Raw genomic sequence first — 25567 nt, 5'->3', positions numbered from 1 at the left:
TAGATTATTCGAGTGCAATCTTAGAATAAGAGGTACCATGCGGCGTTTAGAATAAGTTAAGCGTAGTGTGTGGGGCCCCTTGCGATTAGTATTAAGTTAATGTATGTGTGTGTGTGATACAAGTTCTTTACTGGATTGTGGTAAAGAACTTGTATGTGCGAGCTTATGAGCTAAGTAGAGTCAGAACTCATTTATCCTTCCGATAAATGAGGTTGCATTTGGAGGGTGGAAGGGATTTGGAGTTAGGGTGGGTCACTATCGTAGCAACCTCCACGTGGTGTGACCTGGTAATCGATATCGTTTTCTAAACATTTTTCTAGAAATGAACTTTAGAAAACGATATCGAGCTAATAGCTACGAATTAAATTATAATTTCACTTGTTCCACATTTTCTTTTACAAAAATGTTTGGATCAAGTAAGCATATATTACAAGTTCCACACTTATTCAAATCTAGAAGATTTGTAAATCTTATAATAAAATACGAAAGTTTGCAAAATTAGATGACAGCGGATAAGACGGAAACCACAGAGTAAGCCGGAAGCAGTGTTGGACAGTCCCAGTGCATGCGCAGTAAGCTATCCGTAGAAGTCCTCAGTAGCGTATCCACTTTGATGGAATATAAGGTACCATTAGGCCCTAGTGAGGAAAAAAAAAAATAAATCGAAGAAAATTGCAGGAAAGAGAGTAAAAGGGTTAAATAATGCAACAGATTATATATAATAAAAGTAATATTAAATTTATTTATGATTATTATTATTTTTTACGTTTGCAGCCAATTTGTTATATGAATACCAATATTTGTTGCAAGAGCAAAGGAAAAAGATACCGCTCGATTTTTATCAGATCTATGCATATTAACAAAATAACATCCATGTATCTCTTTGTTATTGTTTCTCTGATATTATAATTTTCACACGTATAAAATATAGTTATTCAAAGAGGTCCTTCCAAGTCGTTTTTCTTAAATAATAAATTCATTTAGTGCTTTAAAAGTAATTGTGCTTTTGTGTTATTTTAAATATAATAATCTCCCATATTCTATCATATTATTCCCATTATATTATATTATATAATTCACGATATATATATATATATATATATATATATATATATAGTTGTAAGGTTTTATACAAACATATATATAACTAACCTAACCCAGCCTAATGTAATCTAACTCAATCTATACACTCATAGTTTACAGTACAATTATAAGAATTTTTGAAAAGTTACGTAGGATCATTAAGGTGCCCTCATCAGTCACCATTGCGTGAACCGGCTAGGTACGGCATTGGCAGCAAGCTGTGACGTCATCTGGCGCATGCGCATAAAGCTCTCGCCAGAGATAAAATCTCAAGACTGCCCAATACGTCATTATCCTTATTATTCCTATTATTATCAATATTATTACGCATATTACTACTTTTATTATCACTATCCTTATTATTCCTATTATTATCACTATTATTACGCATATTACTACTTTTATCGTCATTATCCTTATTATTCCTATTATTATCACTATTATTACGCATATTACTACTTTTATCGTCATTATCCTTATTATTCCTATTATTATCAATACTATTACGCATATTACTACTTTTATTATCATTATCCTCATTATTCCTATTATTATCAATACTATTACGCATACTACTACTTTTATCGTCACTATCCTTATTATTCCTATTATTATCACTATTATTACGCATATTACTACTTTTATCGTCATTATCCTTATTATTCCTATTATTATCAATACTATTACGCATATTACTACTTTTATTATCATTATCCTCATTATTCCTATTATTATCAATACTATTACGCATACTACTACTTTTATTGTCACTATCCTTATTATTCCTATTATTATCACTATTATTACGCATATTACTACTTTTATCGTCATTATCCTTATTATTCCTATTATTATCAATACTATTACGCATATTACTACTTTTATTATCATTATCCTCATTATTCCTATTATTATCAATACTATTACGCATACTACTACTTTTATCGTCACTATCCTTATTATTCCTATTATTATCACTATTATTACGCATATTACTACTTTTATCGTCATTATCCTTATTATTCCTATTATTATCAATACTATTACGCATATTACTACTTTTATTATCATTATCCTCATTATTCCTATTATTATCAATACTATCACGCATATTACTACTTTTATCGTCTTTATCCTTATTATTCCTATTATTATCACTATTATTACTCATATTACTATTTTTATCGTCATTATCTTTATTATTCCTATTATTATCAATACTATTACGCATATTACTACTTTTATTATCACTATCCTTATTATTCCTATTATTATCACTATTATTACGCATATTACTACTTTTATCGTCACTATCCTTATTATTCCTATTATTATCAATACTATTACGCATATTACTACTTTTATTATCATTATCCTCATTATTCCTATTATTATCAATACTATTACGCATATTACTACTTTTATTATCATTATCCTCATTATTCCTATTATTATCAATACTATTACGCATACTACTACTTTTATCGTCACTATACTTATTATTCCTATTATTATCACTATTATTACGCATATTACTACTTTTATCGTCACTATCCTTACTATTCCTATTATTATCAATACTATTACGCATATTACTACTTTTATTATCATTATCCTCATTATTCCTATTATTATCAATACTATTACGCATATTACTACTTTTATTATCATTATCCTCATTATTCCTATTATTATCAATACTATTACGCATACTACTACTTTTATCGTCACTATCCTTATTATTCCTATTATTATCACTATTATTACGCATATTACTACTTTTATCGTCATTATCCTTATTATTCCTATTATTATCAATACTATTACGCATATTACTACTTTTATTATCATTATCCTCATTATTCCTATTATTATCAATACTATCACGCATATTACTACTTTTATCGTCTTTATCCTTATTATTCCTATTATTATCACTATTATTACTCATATTACTATTTTTATCGTCATTATCTTTATTATTCCTATTATTATCAATACTATTACGCATATTACTACTTTTATTATCACTATCCTTATTATTCCTATTATTATCACTATTATTACGCATATTACTACTTTTATCGTCACTATCCTTATTATTCCTATTATTATCAATACTATTACGCATATTACTACTTTTATTATCATTATCCTCATTATTCCTATTATTATCAATACTATTACGCATATTACTACTTTTATTATCATTATCCTCATTATTCCTATTATTATCAATACTATTACGCATACTACTACTTTTATCGTCACTATCCTTATTATTCCTATTATTATCACTATTATTACGCATATTACTACTTTTATCGTCACTATCCTTACTATTCCTATTATTATCAATACTATTACGCATATTACTACTTTTATTATCATTATCCTCATTATTCCTATTATTATCAATACTATTACGCATATTACTACTTTTATTATCATTATCCTCATTATTCCTATTATTATCAATACTATTACGCATACTACTACTTTTATCGTCACTATCCTTATTATTCCTATTATTATCACTATTATTACGCATATTACTACTTTTATCGTCATTATCCTTATTATTCCTATTATTATCAATACTATTACGCATATTACTACTTTTATTATCATTATCCTCATTATTCCTATTATTATCAATACTATTACGCATATTACTACTTATATCGTCGTTATCCTTATTATTCCTATTATTATCACTATTATTACTCATATTACTACTTTTATCGTCATTATCCTTATTGTTCCTATTATTATCAATACTATTACGCATATTACTACTTTTATTATCACTATCCTTATTATTCCTATTATTATCACTATTATTACGCATATTACTACTTTTATCGTCACTATCCTTATTATTCCTATTATTATCAATACTATTACGCATATTACTACTTTTATTATCATTATCCTCATTATTCCTATTATTATCAATACTATTACGCATACTACTACTTTTATCGTCACTATCCTTATTATTCCTATTATTATCACTATTATTACGCATATTACTACTTTTATCGTCATTATCCTTATTATTCCTATTATTATCAATACTATTACGCATATTACTACTTTTATTATCATTATCCTCATTATTCCTATTATTATCAATACTATTACGCATACTACTACTTTTATTGTCACTATCCTTATTATTCCTATTATTATCACTATTATTACGCATATTACTACTTTTATCGTCATTATCCTTATTATTCCTATTATTATCAATACTATTACGCATATTACTACTTTTATTATCATTATCCTCATTATTCCTATTATTATCAATACTATTACGCATACTACTACTTTTATCGTCACTATCCTTATTATTCCTATTATTATCACTATTATTACGCATATTACTACTTTTATCGTCATTATCCTTATTATTCCTATTATTATCAATACTATTACGCATATTACTACTTTTATTATCACTATCCTTATTATTCCTATTCCTTATTATATATATTATATATATATTCCTTACTATTCCTAGGGTTACGCGATATTAGGTTAGGTCAGTCCCCAAGGTTAGGTTATATTAGGTTAGGTCAGTCCCCAAGGTTAGGTTATATTAGGTTAGGTCAGTCCCCAAGGTTAGGTTATATTAGGTTAGGTCAGTCCCCAAGGTTAGGTTATATTAGGTTAGGTCGGGGCCTAGGGTTAGGTTATATTAGGTTAGGTCCGACCCTAGGGTTAGGTTGGAAAAGGTTAGGTCTGACCCCAGGGTTAGGTTGTATTAGGTTAGGTCTTGGCCGAAGGTTAGGTCAGATTAGGTTAGGTCAGGGTAGGTTAGGTAGGTTAGGTACCCAGACCTAACCTAATACAACCTAACCCTAGGGTCAGACCTAACCTTTTCCAACCTAACCGGTTAGGTTGGATTAGGTTAGGTCTGGGCCGAAGGTTAGGTCAGATCAGGTTAGGTCAGGGTAGGTTAGGTAGGTTAGGTACCCAGACCTAACCTAATACAACCTAACCCTAGGGTCAGACCTAACCTTTTCCAACCTAACCGGTTAGGTTGGATTAGGTTAGGTCTGGGCCGAAGGTTAGGTCAGATCAGGTTAGGTCAGGGTAGGTTAGGTAGGTTAGGTACCCAGACCTAACCTAATACAACCTAACCCTAGGGTCAGACCTAACCTTTTCCAACCTAACCGGTTAGGTTGGATTAGGTTAGGTCTGGGCCGAAGGTTAGGTCAGATCAGGTTAGGTCAGGGTAGGTTAGGTAGGTTAGGTACCCAGACCTAACCTAATACAACCTAACCCTAGGGTCAGACCTAACCTTTTCCAACCTAACCGGTTAGGTTGGATTAGGTTAGGTCTGGGCCGAAGGTTAGGTCAGATCAGGTTAGGTCAGGGTAGGTTAGGTAGGTTAGGTACCCAGACCTAACCTAATACAACCTAACCCTAGGGTCAGACCTAACCTTTTCCAACCTAACCGGTTAGGTTGGATTAGGTTAGGTCTGGGCCGAAGGTTAGGTCAGATCAGGTTAGGTCAGGGTAGGTTAGGTAGGTTAGGTACCCAGACCTAACCTAATACAACCTAACCCTGGGGTCAGACCTAACCTTTTCCAACCTAACCCTAGGGTCCTACCTAACCTGATATAACCTAACCCTAGGCCCCGACCTAACCTAATATAACCTAACCTTGGGGACTGACCTAACCTAATATAACATAACCCTAGGCTCTAGGAATAATAAGGCATAATAAGTATATAGTATATATACTATATATAGTATATATATATATATATATATAATAGGAATAATAAGGATAGTGATAATAAAAGTAGTAATATGCGTAATAGTATTGATAATAATAGGAATAATAAGGAAAAAGACGATAAAAGTAGTAATATGCGTAATAATATTGATAATAATAGGAATAATAAGGATAAAGACGATAAAAGTAGTAACATGCGTAATAGTATTGATAATAATAGGAATAATAAGGATAGTGATAATAAAAGTAGTAATATGCGTAATAGTATTGATAATAATAGGAATAATAAGGATAATGACGCTAAAAGTAGTAATATGCTTAATAATATTGATAATAATAGGAATAATAAGGATAGTGATAATAAAAGTAGTAATATGCGTAATAATATTGATAATAATAGGAATAATAAGGATAAAGACGATAAAAGTAGTAACATGCGTAATAGTATTGATAATAATAGGAATAATAAGGATAAAGACGATAAAAGTAGTAATATGTGTAATAATATTGATAATAATAGGAATAATAAGGATAGTGATAATAAAAGTAGTAATATGCGTAATAATATTGATAATAATAGGAATAATATATATATATATAGCATATATATAGTATATATATAGTATAGTATATATAGTATATATAGTATATATAGTATATGTAGTATATATAGTATATATAGTATATATAGTATATATAGTGTATATAGTATATATAGTATATATAGTATATGTAGTATATATAGTATATATGTATAGTATATATAGTATATATAGTGTCTATAGTATATATATTATATATATAGTATATATAGTATATATAGTATATATATAGTATATATATGTGTATGTATATATATATAATAGGAATAATAAGGATAAAGACGATAAAAGTAGTAATATGCGTAATAGTATTGATAATAATAGGAATAATAAGGATAGTGACGATAAAAGTAGTAATATGCGTAATAATAGTGATAATAATAGGAATAATAAGGATAGTGATAATAAAAGTACTAATATGCGTAATAACATTGATAATAATAGGAATAATATATATATATATAGCATATATATAGTATATATATAGTATAGTATATATAGTATATATAGTATATATAGTATATATAGTATATGTAGTATATATAGTATATATAGTATATATAGTATATATAGTATATATAGTGTATATAGTATATATAGTATATATAGTATATATAGTATATGTAGTATATATAGTATATATAGTATATATAGTATATATAGTGTATATAGTATATATAGTATATATAGTATATGTAGTATATATATTATATATAGTATATATAGTGTATATAGTGTATATAGTATATATAGTATATATAGTGTATATAGTATATATAGTATATATAGTATATGTAGTATATATAGTATATATAGTATATATAGTATATATAGTGTATATAGTATATATAGTATATATAGTATATATTGTATATATAGTATATATATAGTATATATATGTGTATGTATATATATATAATAGGAATAATAAGGATAAAGACGATAAAAGTAGTAATATGCGTAATAGTATTGATAATAATAGGAATAGTAAGGATAGTGACGATAAAAGTAGTAATATGCGTAATAATAGTGATATTAATAGGAATAATAAGGATAGTGATAATAAAAGTACTAATATGCGTAATAACATTGATAATAATAGGAATAATATATATATATATATATAGCATATATATATTATATATATAGTATAGTATATATAGTATATATAGTATATATAGTATATATAGTATATATAGTATATGTAGTATATATAGTATATATAGTATATATAGTATATGTAGTATATATAGTGTATATAGTATATATAGTATATATAGCATATATAGTGTATATAGTATATATAGTATATATAGTATATATTGTATATATAGTATATATATAGTATATATATGTGTATGTATATATATATAATAGGAATAATAAGGATAAAGACGATAAAAGTAGTAATATGCGTAATAGTATTGATAATAATAGGAATAGTAAGGATAGTGACGATAAAAGTAGTAATATGCGTAATAATAGTGATATTAATAGGAATAATAAGGATAGTGATAATAAAAGTACTAATATGCGTAATAACATTGATAATAATAGGAATAATATATATATATATATATAGCATATATATATTATATATATAGTATAGTATATATAGTATATATAGTATATATAGTATATATAGTATATGTAGTATATATAGTATATATAGTATATATAGTATATATAGTATATATATATATATATATATATATATATATATATATATATATATATATATATATATAGACCTAACCTAATATATCCTAACCGTAGGCCTGACCTAATATAATCCGACCTAACCTTAGACTCTGACCTAACATAATATAACCTATCCGTATGCCTGACCTAACATAATCCGACCTAACCTTGGACCCTGACCTAACCCTATATAACCTTACCGTAAGCCTGACCTAACCTGTTGATTGTCTGTTATGTTTAAGAATGTAATGGAAAGGATTTTAAAGAAGTACATGATTTCTTTTATTTATTTATTGTAACTTCATAAATACATACAATTTGCAAATATATTTTGTACAGTTTTTAATTTATGTAACTCTTTATTGGCTTAATTCTTTGTCGAAGATCGAGGCAGACTGTGTGTATATTCAATTTTGGAACTGAAAAATAAAAGCATTTATAATAACATATTTATTGTTGTTGCACGATTTAATAATATTTTTACGTGAAAGTTAGAACATTAGTAAACAGAAAATGTTACTTATAAAAAGAATAAATTGAATAACTATTTATAATGTACGATTGTTGTGACTAAATATATGTCTAATATTAAAAAATGGAACTTAGGTTGATTAAATGGAACGCAGAGATCCTTCCTCCACTTCAATGCTGTAAAGACTAACTCGTCGGTCCGATAGCATGGCTTAAACTACTTTTAAGTAGCGCGCAGATTCGGAAGCTACACTCGCGGCATCTTTGATCTCTCGAAAACACTGTGTGAACGAGAACCAATTTTAACATAGATAGGAGTGATTCTGTAGTGATACTAAAATTAGCCACTTGGTGCAGCACTTGAATAGGAAGTACTAATTGTCGAACATAGACACTCATATTTCTTTTTTATCTATGACTTAACCATTGTACATCATGTTTGTCGGGATGTATGTTTTTATCATAACCTACCAAAATTATTTTGTTGTATAGCGAAAAGTCGAACTTTCAGTTACAGTGTTTTTGCATATTTTTATATAAAATAAAGTATAATAAAACATTACTTAGTTTGTGTGTCATATTTATTTAATACAGTAATTTAAATAGTAAGACACTGTGTATCACAATAATTATTTCAGTGATATATTTGACAGTAGACATAAAAAATATTACAAAGGTAACTTGAAAGCGTAAAACATTAATCATCACTGCACAGTAGTTAGTCTGTAATATTATTAATTTAATAATTTGAATAATTCTGATAAAATGATGTGTTTAATGTATATATTTAGTATAAATGTATCGACATTATGTTTAGAGAAAGATTAAGTGATTGATTATTTGTTAAATATTAATTATTTTCTTCTACTATATTTTGAGTACAGTGATGATTATAAATATAGCTCACACATAAGCTGTCTTATTATATATAAAAATGTATTCATTTTTAATAGATGTCTGGAAGCAAGTGTCGAAACTGTGGATCCACAGAGATCGAAACAGATCCTGCTCGAGGAGATGCAGTTTGTACAGAATGTGGTTTTGTTTTGGAAGATCAACTTATTGTTAGCGAAACAGCATTTAAAGAGACACCATCAGGAAATATGATGGTACTTGGTCAGTTTGTTGCTAATGATAGTACCGGAGGAGCTACAGAATTTGGTGCAAGTATGTAATTTTAAAGGATATAAACAAGGATATTTTATAATTATTCTATATTGTTTTTTATTGACGAAGTACATTTTATATAAAATTATATTTTTATTGTTTATAGCATATCACATCAATGGAAAAGAATCAAGAGGGATAACATTACAAAATGCAAGAAAAGGAATAACTCATTTATGCATGCAGTTACAGTATGTAATTTTTCTTTGTGATATATATTTGATAAATTATTTATTTTTTTATAACAGAATTAATAAAATAATTATATTTTTGTTGCTAGTTTGAATCAACATTGTATTGATACATCCATGAATTTTTATAAAATGGCCTTAAATCGACATTTGACTCGTGGACGAAAACAAGCACATAATCATGCAGCTTGTGTTTATATTACTTGTCGTACAGAAGGCACTGCACGTATCCTTTACATTTACACAAAATAGAAAGATATACTTTATTGTTTTAAAAAATTGGCTTTATTTCATTTAATTTAAAATGTTAAAAAGTAAAAATATATACTTAACTAATTAATTAGATATGCTTATTGACATCAGTGATGTTCTTCAAATTTGTGTTCATGAATTGGGACGCACGTATTTACGGTTTACACAAGCTCTTTGCATCAACATACCTTCAGTGGGTAAGCAGTTTGCATGTTCAAAATTTGCATGATATAAAAAATATTTCATATTTATGGTTTATCTACAACAATTAATAAGAACAGGAAATTATATTAAGTATAATTAATACCTTGGTAATACTGATAATTTATTAAATGATACTAATCCAGTGTAATTTAGGCAGTGGTATATAGGATTTCAAAAATTAAGCAAATTGCACTGATTACATTACAATAAATTATTATTATTATAATGTATGAAAATCAGGAATAAGGAAATTAATTTAAAAATTACCATACTAATTTGCTTTATTCTTTATATATAGACTTCTCTATACAACAAATTATTTTCGTTACAAAGAACTATCACTACATTCATTTTTTGGTGAAATTACATACAAAAATGTTCATGTTAATTAATCGTGTCCTTACATTAATCGATAAATTAGTGAACATAAAATCAGAAAGTTTGTTGAGGATACCGTTTTCTAATTAATATGTTTTTAAATATTAAATACAGCATTTGTGCTTCCAGTTGATCAACAATCATACTAGATACTGTTTGAAATTCTAATTATTCTATTTTAATATGACATCAATAATTATGGTATTTAAAGAATTCTAGCTTAATACATAAAAATACTAATATTCTGAATGAAATTTTTACATTCATGTTCACTTATTGCTTACATGTATGGAAATTTTCAGCTTATTGTATTTTACGCTACATCATTGAAAATATTCTACTATAATTTTTAAATTGTAGTTTAACATAAAGTTCAAGTCAAGAAATGTTCATTGTATATGTATGTAGATGTGTTCTTGTATGGAAGAAGTTTCACTTACATAGTCCATTTTAAAATTTGTTTGCTCTTAAAGTTTTGTTCAGAATCATATTACGAGATTCTAGTGTATATGAACATTTCATATTTTATTTGACTAACCCGACTATTCCATTTGTTGGGTTAATGTTCAGTTTATTTTTAATACCAATCTAAATTTCACAATGAACATGCATTTAAAATTTATTTGTCCTTTTTTGGCACCAGATAAACATACTAGTAATAGGAAGGCATTATTTTGTACATTTTATTATTATATTGATATAATCCGTTGTACTTTTTTAACCAGTATTGACTATTTCATAATGTAAACTTTGGTGCCAGATTCTATACCTTTTCTAAATATAATAATATCCATTACAAAAAGGAAAATATAATAATTACATTTATTTAGTATATGCCTATTTATCTTTGAAATTATACTAGCATATATATTTTGCCTTTTACAAGAATTTAGTAAATTATAAAATTATATAAACATGATTTAAATGTTAGAGAATATATGTATGAAATATCATTATGATATTTATAATATGTACAAAAATGTATTTTGCCTTATGAATTTACTCTTATTAATTTAACAGTAGACTTTTTAAATAATTTAGTACCATTTATGTAATTTATGATTACATGTGATTTTTAACATTTACCTTAAAAAAGCAATAAGTTTTAAAAAAATGAGCAAAATGTACCTTATTCCTCACTGGTACAATATAAAATAATAAATGATAATATTGAGATATAAAATGTGCATTGTATTAAATAGGCAGTTTCAATTATAATACATTGCAAAATTACTTACAATGTTTAAGAGCTGTTGAATGCTTTAAAATTAATCTTACTTGGAGCAGAAATAGTATATTTTACTTGACAAAACGATAAAGCTTTTTAAAAATATAAGTTGAAGAATTATTGATTCGAGTTTAAATTACTTATATCCGAAACAAGATTGTAATGTATTGATCATACATGTGTTTAATTGAAGACTTAGTTAATCATAATAATGTTGTTTAAATTAATGATCTCCATTTACTTTTTTAAAATATAATTATTCAACAGTAATTTTAAAGATAGTAATTCTTTCAAATAGCACTTATAACTTTCTCGTTTTCTATTATTTTAAAGATTATTTTTACATTTTCATTTTCATAAGATATACTAACAAATATTTTTATATAACTTTACTTGTATATTTACAAATGACTTTTCATGTATTCAAGTTACGTGAAAAAAAATAACCTTTTTTCAAACAAAATTTCAATATTTTTTAGAAGATAAAAGATGCACTCTTCTAGAGAAGTATTATTTTATTTATTTAAATTTCAGTTTTATGTTAAGTAGAATTTATAATTTCTTATTCTCATAATAGTACAATGTTTTATAAGATTGTATTTTTAAAATACGGTAGTATAAAAACAAATATTAATTTTTGCATTTACACATTTATATATTTTTATTTTAAGAAAATATATTCTTACGAAATTATTTGTGTTGAAATTCTCGGAACGCTGAAAATTTGGTATTAACCTTTGGACTAGAGTAATAATTAAGCAATGTAATAATCGTGTTATATCCCTTCTAATAATTTAACAATTAAAATTACGATTTAAAAAAGCAAATTAAACGAAATTATTTGTAATATCTTGTTTTTACAATGTACCCATTAAAATATATTATACAAAACTTAAAATGCATGTTGAAATTTAAGAGTGCACCTGTTACACAACTTTAGTCATTCATTTAAAAATAGTACTTAAAACAATAATCACACAAAACCTTGAATAATTTCAAGGTACATATTTTTGGACACCACCATTTTAAACCATTATCTCTGTCATAAATTTCCGTCAGTCATCTACTGGCGGCCCATAAAATATTAATTCAGGTATTTGCCCACCTTGCACACCAGTACCATTCGTACTTTCTGAACTGCATTGAAACTGAAAATTCACGTTACCAACTGTGATCTCTGACATGCCTTCTTGTCCAAAGTAACTTAACTCGCCTCCGTCTAATATTACGCTAGCTGTATAAAAGTATTCTGGTTCTATTTGAATTGGATTTTCAAAATACACGTGAAATGTACTGCTCGAACCATCCGAGAAAAATTTAGTACTATTCTCAGACAAAACGCATCCTAATCTTTTAAGTTCGATTCTAACATTGTAATCCGCAGCACCAGATGAACTTCCGTAGAGCCCAAAACCAACAACAAAAATCCTTTTGTCAACACTAAATTGAATCGAATCACATCTGCCTCTGTAACGCCATTGGTTTGATCTATATGCACATGATTGAAACCTATGACACACCTGCAAAGAAAGATATTAAAAACTTTAGTCTTTATGATAAACTTGAAAATTTGCATTGGTAATTACTATAAGTACTTTCTTTTATATCGACGCAGAATAAGTGTTGTTACAAACTGTATTTACCTGTGTTTTTAAGCCCTGTCGAGGTTTAGTAGGGAAACAAAGTTGAGGCTTATTACTAGCAGTAAAATGCAAGAAAACGTCAATTGTTTCTTGTTGTGTTAGGATTCCAGTCTGAGCAGCACTGTTGGCAAATTCTTCCAAATTCATAGCAGGAAGTCTAATTAAATATAAAGCAGAACCTAGAATGAAATGAGTATTAAAATTATTAGCTACATATTTAAAAATATATTGCTAGCATTTACCTAATAATCGTCTTTGATTTGTTGCTGATGGTTCAAGTTCTTGTCTGATGCATTCTGCAGTAGCCCATCTTAATGCAGCATCCCATATGTGAATTTCTTTACAGTTTAATGTTTCACGAGAAAGAACTGATTCAAGAGTATGAATATCGATATCCACAAAACCATCTGATCTTAATGCCATTTCTGCCTGTGTTACATTAAATTTTGTATACGTACTAATATAATTAGTGTGTTTAACAAAAATATTTTAAGCACGTATTGAGCTACAATTATGCTTTGTTAGTTTATCTCTAGCAATATATTTACTCCATGAAATGGAAGTATATAGAATTATAGATATTTTATTTAGGACTAAATACTTCATTCTATTTAATGATTTCTTACTCTTTATATTATATGTTAAATTTCTTTAAATACTGTTAATCAGCTAATTTAACTAACTTATTTTTCAATAAGAAAAATTTGTATACAATATTATAAAAGAACTCCATTTTTTAAAATATAATTAATATAAAAATTAGGAAAATATGTAGAATCAAAATTGTTTTAAATAATTTGATTAAAATTCTTATTAATAACATTTATTATATAAAAAATTCTTATATAATAAATTGAAGGTAGCAGTACTTAGAGAAACATGTTTAATATATTTACATAAAAAGTACTATTGCTTTTATTATATAAAAACTGGTTTGTATTTTTAAAAATGTATTCAATTTAATAATACTTATTACAATGAAATGTTTTATAGATATCAGTGTATAATATACATACACATATATAAATTAAATTGAATAAATATAATTTTATACACAAGTTGCATTAAACTATCTTGTTACTTCTTTTTATAAAATTGCTTATTAGTTTTTTATGATGAAATATATTTTATTATTTTTGAAAATAAAAATATATTTGAAATAAAAAGTACTAATTTTTTTAAATTTAAATCAAACAAATCTAAAAACAAATAAGCAATTTCGTTCTAAAAACATTTTAATATTCAAAATAAATCATATTATTGCTAGATGCTATTTAAGAAAATTACTGTAATCATTTTTACTGTATTCATATTCTTCTGCAAAATTATCTTCGTAAGTTACATTCTGTGTTACTTCAATGTCTAACTTATTATCTGCAAAATACGGTTCGCTTCGAGTTCGAAACAATGAAAGTGACAATCGTTTATTATTAAATTTAGTGCAACAATTATTTTCTGATAAGCTAAAACAATGTGACATTACTGACAGTCTATTTTTGACATTTACATAACTTTTATTATTAGTTTCTGCAGTTGTACGAGTAAGTTGATGTTGACGTGAATCTTTTACTTTATGATTTAAACAAATATCTCCACAAGAATGATAACTCATAGTATGTTCAATTGCATCAATGAATAAATGTGATTTAGTGTTTAGCGTTATGTCTAAATTGTCATTTAATGTGAATGATTTTAACATTTTCTTATTTAAACTTACTTGAGCATCTATAACTTCCCAGCAACGTTGCATGAGATCTGGTTCCTCAAACAAACGCGATTGACTTAATAATAAACATGCATTCTTTGCTGTTAAACTTGTTTCTAAATAATTAACACATGCCCTTGCTAGATGAGGGACTATATATTTTTTAGCAACATACAGCGTTGCCAAAACTGTATCAGCTTCTAACTGTACTTCATCACAATACATATACCTAAAAAGAAATTATTAATTAATGTTGTATAATTTATATTGACAATTACACAGAAATGAAAATATTTACCTTAATAAGGCAAGAAAAGCAGCTGGCTCTACGTCGGGTACTTCTATGTCTCTTTTGTTCTCAGCTAATCCACCATAAAACATGGCATAAAATACAGAACTACCAGTAGCTAAAACATACTTATGTGCTGGTATAGTTTGTGTATGACCTGCATTAAATATGAGTATATAATGTTATTTAACTTTATAAATTTTACATAATAATTTGTTTTTAGCATATATAAATCTTTTTTTTTTAATTACCTGGACTACCAACAATGAATATAATATCAGCCATTAAATGATTGTTAAACATGGCAGCATTTCGTTCGCGAACTGTGGGTTTTGTCGCTTGCCAATTAGGATCTTGTGTACAGTCTTCGGGTGATGACAAATTTAATTGAGTTATAGGAGATGATAAGGAAGACAAAGGTGATGCAGGTGCACTAAGAGGCTGATTTATGGTTCCCTCGCGTTGTAATACAATGGAAGAAGTAAAAAGTGGGCTTACTGTAGGTGGTGAATCTGATACAGTAATTGGTGATTCCGCTAAAACACACATAATATTAAAAATTCATAGATTAGTAGAATATAATAATTCAAAATATAAAAAATTGAATAAGAATATAATGAAGATGAAAAGCAATATTTACATTATTTTCTTTATTACAGCAGTTAATGTTATTACTCAAAAACTGGTGTTAAAGGAAGTAGTGCAAATATCTAATCATTCACATTCTATTTTTACTTCTTTAAAATGTAATGATTATAACAAACATTAAATATACCAGAAAAGAATAACAAGGTGATAAAAAAACATTGCTCTGTATTAAATAACTTTGAATCATTACTAATGTGCGTGAAATAGATTTTACCAAAATCAAGTGAACTGTTTCATTAACAAAACTTTCACTGAAAAGGTTATACTCGAAAATAACATTTAATGATTCAAGGTTTATAAATAAGCTTGTTTGATTGTTTTGTAGATCCCCACATTTTTCTTCTGTATATTTTCTCTTTTATTTATCGCCATTTTAAGGCATTGTATAAATTATCACCTTTTCTTAGTGACAGTTTAGTCAAAATAAATGCATGTAAATTACCAATTTTACCGTTAGAATACATTATTCCACAGTTGTGAAAATATCTTTAACTAAAATGGTTTTGTTATTACGACATAGTAAATAATTTTTGTCACCGCAATTTCAAAAATTGTTCATTTTTAAGTATCGCGAACACAAACATATCCATATAATACATGTGTAATGTAACATCTTAGGCAAAATTCAACTATGGCAAATCCTGGAGTGATACAAAGTTCGGTTTATTTCGCTTTCATTCGTGTGGTTTCGTAGGCGTTTCGTATACACGTGATACATATACTAAATAAATGTGCATATATACTCTTGTGCGCACGCACACGCACATACATAGCACACACGTATATGCATACATTTATTAAATCATAAAAGTACAAGTTTTTCTTTCACGTTTTCTAAATTTGTATTTGAATTAAACATTGATCATCAATTTTCACTTAAACATTTGTTTATTTATAACAAAACATGAAATCGAGTTAGCTATGCACAAATTTTATACTTTCAACAATATAAATTCATACGAACATAATATTTTGTAACATAAAGCCGGCGTAAATTATCAAACTGAAACTAAATACAATATAACATGTGTTTATTTATGTATAATTGTTAACAATATTAATCAAAACAATATAATATATAAGCTATATATTTTCAAATTAAATGCGAAAAGACTGAAAATGACAAATTAAAATTTATAATTACATGAAGTTACATGAAATATTAGAAAAGACCTAATAATATTCAAGCAACATTAAATAAGTAAAAAATAAATCAAATTTTCGTTTTTCTCTATTTTTATGATTTAGCTTAAAAATTCACGAATCGTATTATGTATTAGGAATATACATATATTATATTTATTTATATCTAAGATAGTTTATCTCACCGTTTAACCACGGATTAGTCTGCTTGACTGTGACGTTGTCTTGAAAGCGCTTCATCGGCTTGGTTGATATTTTGGAATAAAGATTCGACATTGCCATTATCACTTTTTTAACTCAACGCTCGTCTTTTCTAAAGTTGCAACACAAAATGATTTTGGATTTCAGTTACATGGGCGCCATGTCAGACGGGCGCTGGTTAGATTTGCACGTCGGTCGATAGACAACTTAGGGCACGCGCGTCCATATATCGGGTGTCTCTCGAAAAGTCAGTTTTCGATCTGCGCAGTGCGTGCTACATGCGCGGTATATCGGGTACCAGCTTCGGTTTGAGTTCGGAAAAATTCGGGTAACATCGGAAGGGAAGCTTTGAAAATTGGCAATTGAAAATTTACGACATTTAGGACTTTAGGAATTTGAAAATTTGAGAATTTAGAAATGTAAAAGTACGCTCATAATGTTTATTACAGATCCATGCTTATACATTATGAGGTTTGCGAACAAACTGGAATTCGGTGAGAAAACTCACGAAGTGTCGATGACAGCCCTACGAGTAGTTCAAAGGATGAAAAGAGACAGTATTCATAGCGGACGCAGGCCATCGGGATTATGTGGAGCTGGTATAAAAAAGTTGATATAATTAATTGTACTTATTTTGATATTTTTAATTACCTGATCCTTATTTTACAGATTAATTTGTAAATATTTAGTTTCCTTATTTACTAAATGAAATTAAGAACTTATTATTATTATTAAATAAAATTTTATGAAGAAAGTATGTTGGCACTGAGTAAAAAACAACGTTCTTTTCTTTTTTTTTACATTAGCCTTGTTGATGGCTGCTCGATTACATGAATTCAACAGATCGCCCGCCGATATTATAAAAATTGTAAAAGTACATGAATCAACGTTACGTAAAAGGTAAAACATTTTTCGACAAATTTCTTTTCCAGGGAAGTCTACATTTATAAGGAATTATATTTATGGAAACTCGTAGGCTTATAGAGTTTGGAGATACACCCTCGAGCGCGTTGACTCTCGAAGAATTTATGACGGTAGATTTGGAAGAGGAACAGGATCCTCCGGCGTTTAAAGCTGCGCGAAAAAAGGACAGAGAACGATTGCAGAAGGTATAAATTTTGATCTTCTTTTTATTTTCAAAAATTATTGAAATAAGATAAAATTTTCATTTTACAGTTGGAAAATATAGATACAGAAATAAATGAGCTACAGGCAGAGATTGATAAACAGCTGGATGAGCAAACTATAGGAAAAACAAGGAAACGAAAAGATGGTAATTATTTAGAAATTAAAAAAGAGTTTGATATTTATTATACGCATATTTAATTTTTAGCTGCTTACTTAGAAAGGGAGGATACTGAAAGATTCGTAAGGGAGAGTAATTTAGATGTAATAAAAAGTTACGTTGAAAACGACGTGGATGATCCTGATAGTGACCTTCAAGATTCAAATGACACTAGCAATCGGTTGATCACTGGACTGGGTAATTGTTAAAACAATTTTATTATATTTCAATTGTTACAAAATTTGTGACATGTGTAACTATTTCAAGGTCCAAATATTGCTTCCATGGGATTGATATCGGCGAATGATCGAGAAAATGAAACGAACGGACAGATGAATGCAACTTTCGAAAATGCAAGTAAAATTAGCTTCAGAAGTTTATTTTGCCTCCGCGTTATTTAATAAAATGTATTTATAGTCATTTCTTCTTCTAGAACTCGGGAGAGATTGATATCGCTGACCTCGACGATGAAGAATTAGATAGTTATATCATGTCGGAAAAGGAGGCACAGTTTAAGCACAACTTATGGAATAAGGTAAATGCTGAATATTTGAACCAGCAAAAGGAAAAAGAAGAGAAACGACAAAAAGAGAAAGAAGAGGGTAAACCTGAGAAAAAGAGACGACGTACTACTAAAAGAAATAAAACTCAAACGCCAGCAAATACTGCAGGTAATAATAATATCTGTACTGTTATTATTGTATACAGTTCATTGCTATATTAATTTTGTACGATATTACATATACCTTTGTTTTTTAATCTGCTTCATTAGGAGAAGCTATAGAGAAAATGTTACAAGAGAAAAAGATTTCATCTAAGATCAATTATGAAGTATTAAAAAGTTTAAATGTTAATATAACTGCTTCAAATAAGGAGCAACAGAAAGTAGAAGAGCTTCCAATTCAACCCGTCAAAGCGCATGTAGATAATGCTGCAGGTTCCAGCAAAATGTTAGTATAACAGTAGTAATGATTTAATGCTTTGTAACATAAATATAATTTAAACGTTTTATGTATATTTGTAGATCTAATGTTTCTAATACATCAAAATCACAAGACAAGCCGCCGACAGTAAAGAAATCCCATTCGGTTAAGGTTAAACCGAACGTAAAAGAGACGAAAGAAGAGAATGTTGAGAAACCTATTGAAGTAGAAACTGACGCAGTTGAACCAAGAGTAAACGCCTGTGATATGGGTAAATTTAATATACTTAAAATTAATTTGCGTATCACGTCCTGTTCTATATTCCATTTCTAACTTCTTTTTAATCAACGAATCTGTAACGAACACTTTTTTCCAAAATAGATGAAACCGATGATTATATTGACGAAGAGGTCGATGCCGATCCTACGGAAATGACTGTTGGACAAATGCTTGGAAGGAACGCATCAGAAGACGAGAATGACTTTGGATATGGCTATGATGAAGAAGATTATTAAATATTTATAATTTTTTATACAATTATTTATGTTAATTATATTATTGCTTAATAAAAAAGACTGCATAATGTGTATAAAAATAAAGCATTTAGTGCAACTTCATTAAAGTGTTTTTTTTGTGTCAAATCATGAATTCTAGTAAATTCGATTCTAGTCTGAACCGATAAATTTAAATACGAAATACTAAAGAAAATAATAATTGTTTCGGTACTATTCATTCACCTTGTGTACTTGATCATAACGTTAAAGAAAAAAAATATTCTGTTATGGAATATCATGTATATTCTGCAGTAGTATCTTTATTTTTTTCTACGAATACAGATTCATTGTGTATATATATATTTTTATTATTTTAACGATACATTCATAAATACGTGAATATAACATTTACATGCGTTTTTGTTCAAATATACATAAATAGTACTATTCGATGCTCGACAAGGTGAATAAAGACAAATCGTCGCATTAAATTGCGTTCAGCGTTAGTAGGAAAGAAAAATATGTTGTTAAAACAGTACAATAGGACTAGGAGAATCGATCCTTCAATTTTCATTTGCTTACTCGTTTTTTATCGTTGCTCAAATTTCTTCGAAGCAAGCAATTTTACAAATTTTCACCAACTGCACTGCATCATAATTAATGAATATTCCAAAATGTTTCATGAGATCGAAAGTATTCAATCTCTGGCAAAAAGTTTCTATTTATTTAAAAATAAAAAATCGTTATGATCGATAGTATATAGATGAAAGAAAGCTTTAATAATATTATCTCGATCGAGCAGCAATTTTTCTACATACACCTTTCTCGCAAAACATTCAGATATTTAGACACTTCTTTATCATCGTTCTAAACGTTCATTTAATACTAACTGGAATGACCATTGATCGGGCAATATAATACATAGAATACCACTTGTTAAAAGTAATGTCTTTACGAGTAATCTCTCTCGTTGGTATTAATACAACGACGTCTTTATAATTACATGATTGCTAATTGCTTAAAAGCTAACAACGTTTCACCGAAAAGAAAGTAGTACACGTACCACTGTTACGCTCGAAGTTTTATGTACAAATTCTACCGCTTCAAATTAAAAACATTATGCTATTTACGTTAAACAGCTTTTCGTCTCAGAGCTGAATGTCTGGAAAAATAAAACGAATTCGTTTCTCTTTCAACGTTATGACACTCCTGCTCCTTCTCTTCCTGTTCTTTTCAGTTTCTACGTTCATTTCTTGTAGGGACTTCAGACGATCAATCTACATTGCCAATACTGTTAATATTTATCGACAAACTCCATTTATCTTACACATTAAATGCTAACACTTATAGCACTCAGATTATTCAAAAGGAAAAAAGTATTTTTATTTTTATCAAATTATCTCAACAGATACTTAAATATTGATAACGCGTCAATATTTTTCCTCGCGTGTTTAATAATATTGACATACAAATATCGATCGCCTGAGATCTCCTTAACAAATTCATCGTGAAAGATGAATCAAAGTATGCAAATAAATCTTCTTTTCTCGATACGAGTCATGATATCTACATTAAAATATAAAAACAATAAACATCTTGCATGAACCTCTTGCCTAAAGTTTCTTGTAGACAAAAATTGATACATTCATCTAATTTTAATGATTATTAAAATTATTTTAATAATTGTTTATTTGATTTGAAAGTAACATTAAAATTTTACGTAATGGAGCCTCGGTATTTCACCGCGAACAGGGCTATATCTGGTAATCGAGACTTCGCTACAGTAAATAGTGTGAGGCAAGAGATTAAACCATGAACGTAGAAAACAATGAAGCATTACAATCTGAACGATGTGAATGATAAATGAAAAATATACAGATGTCGGTGTTACAATATAGAAATTTCCTGAAAAAAGAATACTATGTCTAAGTTAAATATACTATATCATACAAATATCATTTTTTATTATACAGAATCCCTTTTTAACAATGAATGGATTCTGTATAGGAAAGAAGAAGTAACGATACGTTCAACGTTAATGCTGTAATATCATGTACACGTGCGTGTTTGTATTAAATATATATATATGTATATATAGTGTATAGCAATAATTTATAATTGCATTACAATACCATTAATACATGGTGATGCTGTAAAAATTATCAGCTTTGTGTTAAAAGAATTTGTTCGTGTATTTGTGCTTATGTATTCCAGCAGGAAGGTATGAAGTTACGAATAAAAGCATTAAATGTGAAATGTTAACACGTTGACTAAGGTAAAAACATCCTTATGTGAAACAATGATGTACAATTACTTTTAGGTGCCTTTAATTTGTTTCCTTTATCCTTGTTCAATAAATTTATGGTGTCACCAGTGACTCCACATTAGTTTCTCTAAATATCTGGAAAAATGATAAAGTTATGCAAAAATTAATTAGGATAATTTTAGATCTAAATCTTACACATCACACGAATACATTTCATTAATTAAAAAGTACATTCAACTTAAAATATCTTTAAAGATGAAAGACACGTTAACAGCAAAGAGAGCAGCATAGTCAACGTGTTAATCGTTTCACGTATCAATAACGATTTATAGTGCAATATAGTTGCCTCACACTCGCGTTTCAATTACATCTTACTGTACAATATCGTTGTCTTCTTTTATAACACGATTCACGCGTATGAAAATGATACGTGCTAGTCGCGAGCACTTTCTGTAAAAATATATATATCCATGATTGGATCAACGTTCGCTTAAAACTTATCGTAAATGTCTTCGCTAAATGGAAAACGTATGGACGGCAGAAGTGGCGTGCTGATCGTATATATATTCGCGCATAAATCATATAAATTCAAACGATGAAAAAAAACAAATCTCATAAACGTAAATCATAATTCGGATTCGTACAGATCAGTGATGGACAACGTGCAGCGGCAATACTTAAAGGCACTAATAGACAACTTCTCAATCTGAAAATTTAGAAATTTAAAAATTTGAAATTTTATTTACATATTATCAAATTTCTAAATTTTCAGTCCCGTAGATCTCTATGCACGTCTGTACCCGTGAGGAGCTTTAATCTGTCTATCACTGACATAGCAGCCCTGTTATATTTTGGAGCAACGATAATAATGATAGCAACAATAATAACGATGATAACAACAATGATATATTCATATGTGATTAACCCGTTGATTGCCACAGTCATATATGATTTAATTCTATCCAATTAAATTGAATACATAAATAAAATTTTGTAGTGAAGGTAATAAAAGAGAAATCAGAAGAATAAAATTGTACTACTAGAAAGGATAAAATAGGGCATTAAATTATAAAATTAATTCTTTAATACCAGTGATAAATGTTCCGTAGCAATCAACGTGATAACATAGTCGCGATAGAGAATATGCAAACGAAATTTTTCGACTAATTCTACCGTACGAAATAGACAATTATTATACAATATCTTTTAGGAACTTGAAACTCCATGATAGTGTTTTACAAACATCTATCTTTCGTTCGAATGAAAATAATTAGAAAAAATGCACGAATTTTAATGACGCGTAAAACGAAGAGTGAACTCTTAAACCGAAGTCGACACCAATATACTATATTCGATATACGTAACATATATATGATGAATATTTAATATTACTTTGTACATCATCTCGTCTTTAGACAAACCTTTATCATCACTTTTTCTGTATACACGTGTGAATGTATACACGAAGATTTTTATCCCTCTAATAATATGTGATCATGTACAGTCCCGGATACGGTAGGTTTACCTAAGGAAAATGATGCAAAATATGTGGTATATTTGAAAGCTTGTAAGTCAGTAGTTTTTCACAAATCTCCAATTCTTCAAATTTTCAAATTTCCAACTCACCACATCCTCAAATTCACAAATTTTAAAAGCCTTAATACCACAAATTTTCAGATCCCCAAGTCACTAAATCACCAAATTAGCAAACAGCCAAATTTTCAATTTTTCAAATTACTAAACTTTTAATATTTCCTCTATAAAGAGTGCTCGCCAGTGTGCTGAAATGGTCTTCGCATCTAAATCACCATTTTCCCTAGAGGAGTCTACCTTGTTCGTCGGTGTATGTATAACATTGATCAGCATTCAGCAACGTGTTCGATAATGATACATTCTGTACGTATTTATAGATAACATAAAAATCACTGAAACGATATACATAATTTAACTGCCGATTGCGGTCAGATTTTTAAAAGGGACACATATTTACATGTTATCGTTTAAAATATTACTTTCACATTTTCAGCAAAGAGAAGAAAGTAAATATTACGAAGATTGATAATATAAACACTGATTACCAATTATCGAGTTCTTCGTATCTTTCATCAAACGCGCAACAGCACGTATGATTTTTAACGAAATGTAAAAGTCTACATTCTATTAAATTACAATCTATTATCTTTGAGTTTCTACGATCTATCCGTTTCTACTGATCATTAAAATCGTCACGCTACACAATGTATTATAATAACATATAAAATAGTTTGAGATTTATTCGACGATACTTATATTACCAAATATACGGTGTATAATTTCATAGCTGGACAAAATAGAGAAGGCGTACGTTACGAAGGCACAAGAAGGTCCTGCAGTACTTTTATTCAACGATCTTCCTTTCCGGAATAAAAACATTAAAGTCCTTGGGTCATGTCATGTCGCAATAGAAATCAATCACTCGTCGCAATCTCGATAAAAGTGCAATGTATATTCCGAATAATCGACGCCGTGTATATTCTTACAAATGTTCTGCAAAAGAAATAAGTTTCTGTTAATATTTAACATTGTCTGCGTTTAAAATCAATAACAGGCAGATGAAGTACCTGTCGAAAAATATGATATTTAAAAAATTATCGGTTACCTCTTGTGGCTGTACGGTTGGTACACGAAACCTCAGTGTTTTCCGAAGATAATGAGCAACATCAAGAGGAAATGATTGATCTCCCCGTTGGTTGTTATTTTCAATATCGATTTTCAACTCGGTTTGCGGCTGTATTGCATATTTTGGACTACATATCATCGATTCGTCAATGCCGGGATTAGTTGACGAAGTGCATTGTTGTACTACTTGTCCGTACCCTGGCATTCCACTAATAGTACAAAAAAATTGAAAACAAATTTTAATTTATTGTAGATACATTGTAAATTATGAATAGACCA

The 25567-nt window shown here is 28.1% G+C and overlaps 3 protein-coding genes across 10 annotated transcripts in view; 1 reads left to right on the top strand and 2 right to left on the bottom strand.

Annotated features, from left to right (window-relative positions):
• Positions 1-9027: 9027 nt before the first annotated feature.
• Positions 9028-25497, top strand: Brf (Brf RNA polymerase III subunit). The gene is made up of 15 exons (XM_003708196.3): positions 9028-9289; positions 9567-9780; positions 9887-9971; positions 10061-10197; positions 10316-10420; positions 18112-18261; positions 18469-18562; positions 18639-18771; positions 18839-18935; positions 18996-19145; positions 19215-19300; positions 19381-19618; positions 19720-19897; positions 19972-20141; positions 20252-25497. Exons 2-15 carry the CDS (start codon positions 9567-9569, stop codon positions 20383-20385), a joined length of 1971 nt encoding a protein of 656 aa, XP_003708244.1. The 5' UTR covers positions 9028-9289; the 3' UTR covers positions 20386-25497.
• Positions 10691-18007, bottom strand: lute (BTB/POZ domain containing protein 3 lute). 2 transcript variants are annotated; one of them, XM_003708197.3, is made up of 7 exons: positions 17647-18007; positions 15922-16206; positions 15680-15827; positions 15394-15610; positions 13919-14105; positions 13677-13855; positions 10691-13553 (listed from the first exon to the last, which is right to left on the bottom strand). In XM_003708197.3, the coding sequence occupies exons 1-7, from the start codon at positions 17741-17743 to the stop codon at positions 13089-13091; spliced, it is 1578 nt and encodes a 525-aa protein (XP_003708245.1). In that variant the 5' UTR covers positions 17744-18007; the 3' UTR covers positions 10691-13088. The 2 variants fall into 2 exon arrangements, with proteins under 2 accessions (XP_003708245.1, XP_076390165.1); XM_076534050.1 differs by lacking the exon at positions 17647-18007 and adding an exon at positions 16446-16664.
• LOC100875058 (myelin regulatory factor) overlaps positions 20667-25567 on the bottom strand; it is a 64331-nt gene continuing 59430 nt past the window's right edge. For all 7 annotated transcript variants that reach the window (XM_076533970.1, XM_076533969.1, XM_012297035.2 and 4 more), the window contains exons 17-18: positions 25269-25497; positions 20667-25156 (exon numbers count right to left, since the gene is read on the bottom strand). In XM_076533970.1, the coding sequence (XP_076390085.1) occupies positions 25082-25156; positions 25269-25497 (304 nt within the window). In that variant the 3' untranslated portion in view covers positions 20667-25081. The remainder of the gene's footprint in view (positions 25157-25268; positions 25498-25567) is intronic.

Source organism: Megachile rotundata, chromosome 1 (genome assembly GCF_050947335.1).
Source record: "Megachile rotundata isolate GNS110a chromosome 1, iyMegRotu1, whole genome shotgun sequence".
Classification (NCBI taxonomy): Eukaryota; Metazoa; Arthropoda; class Insecta; order Hymenoptera; family Megachilidae; genus Megachile; species Megachile rotundata.
Note: the sequence above shows the minus strand (reverse complement) of the source record. Positions and strands in the feature narration are given on the sequence as shown.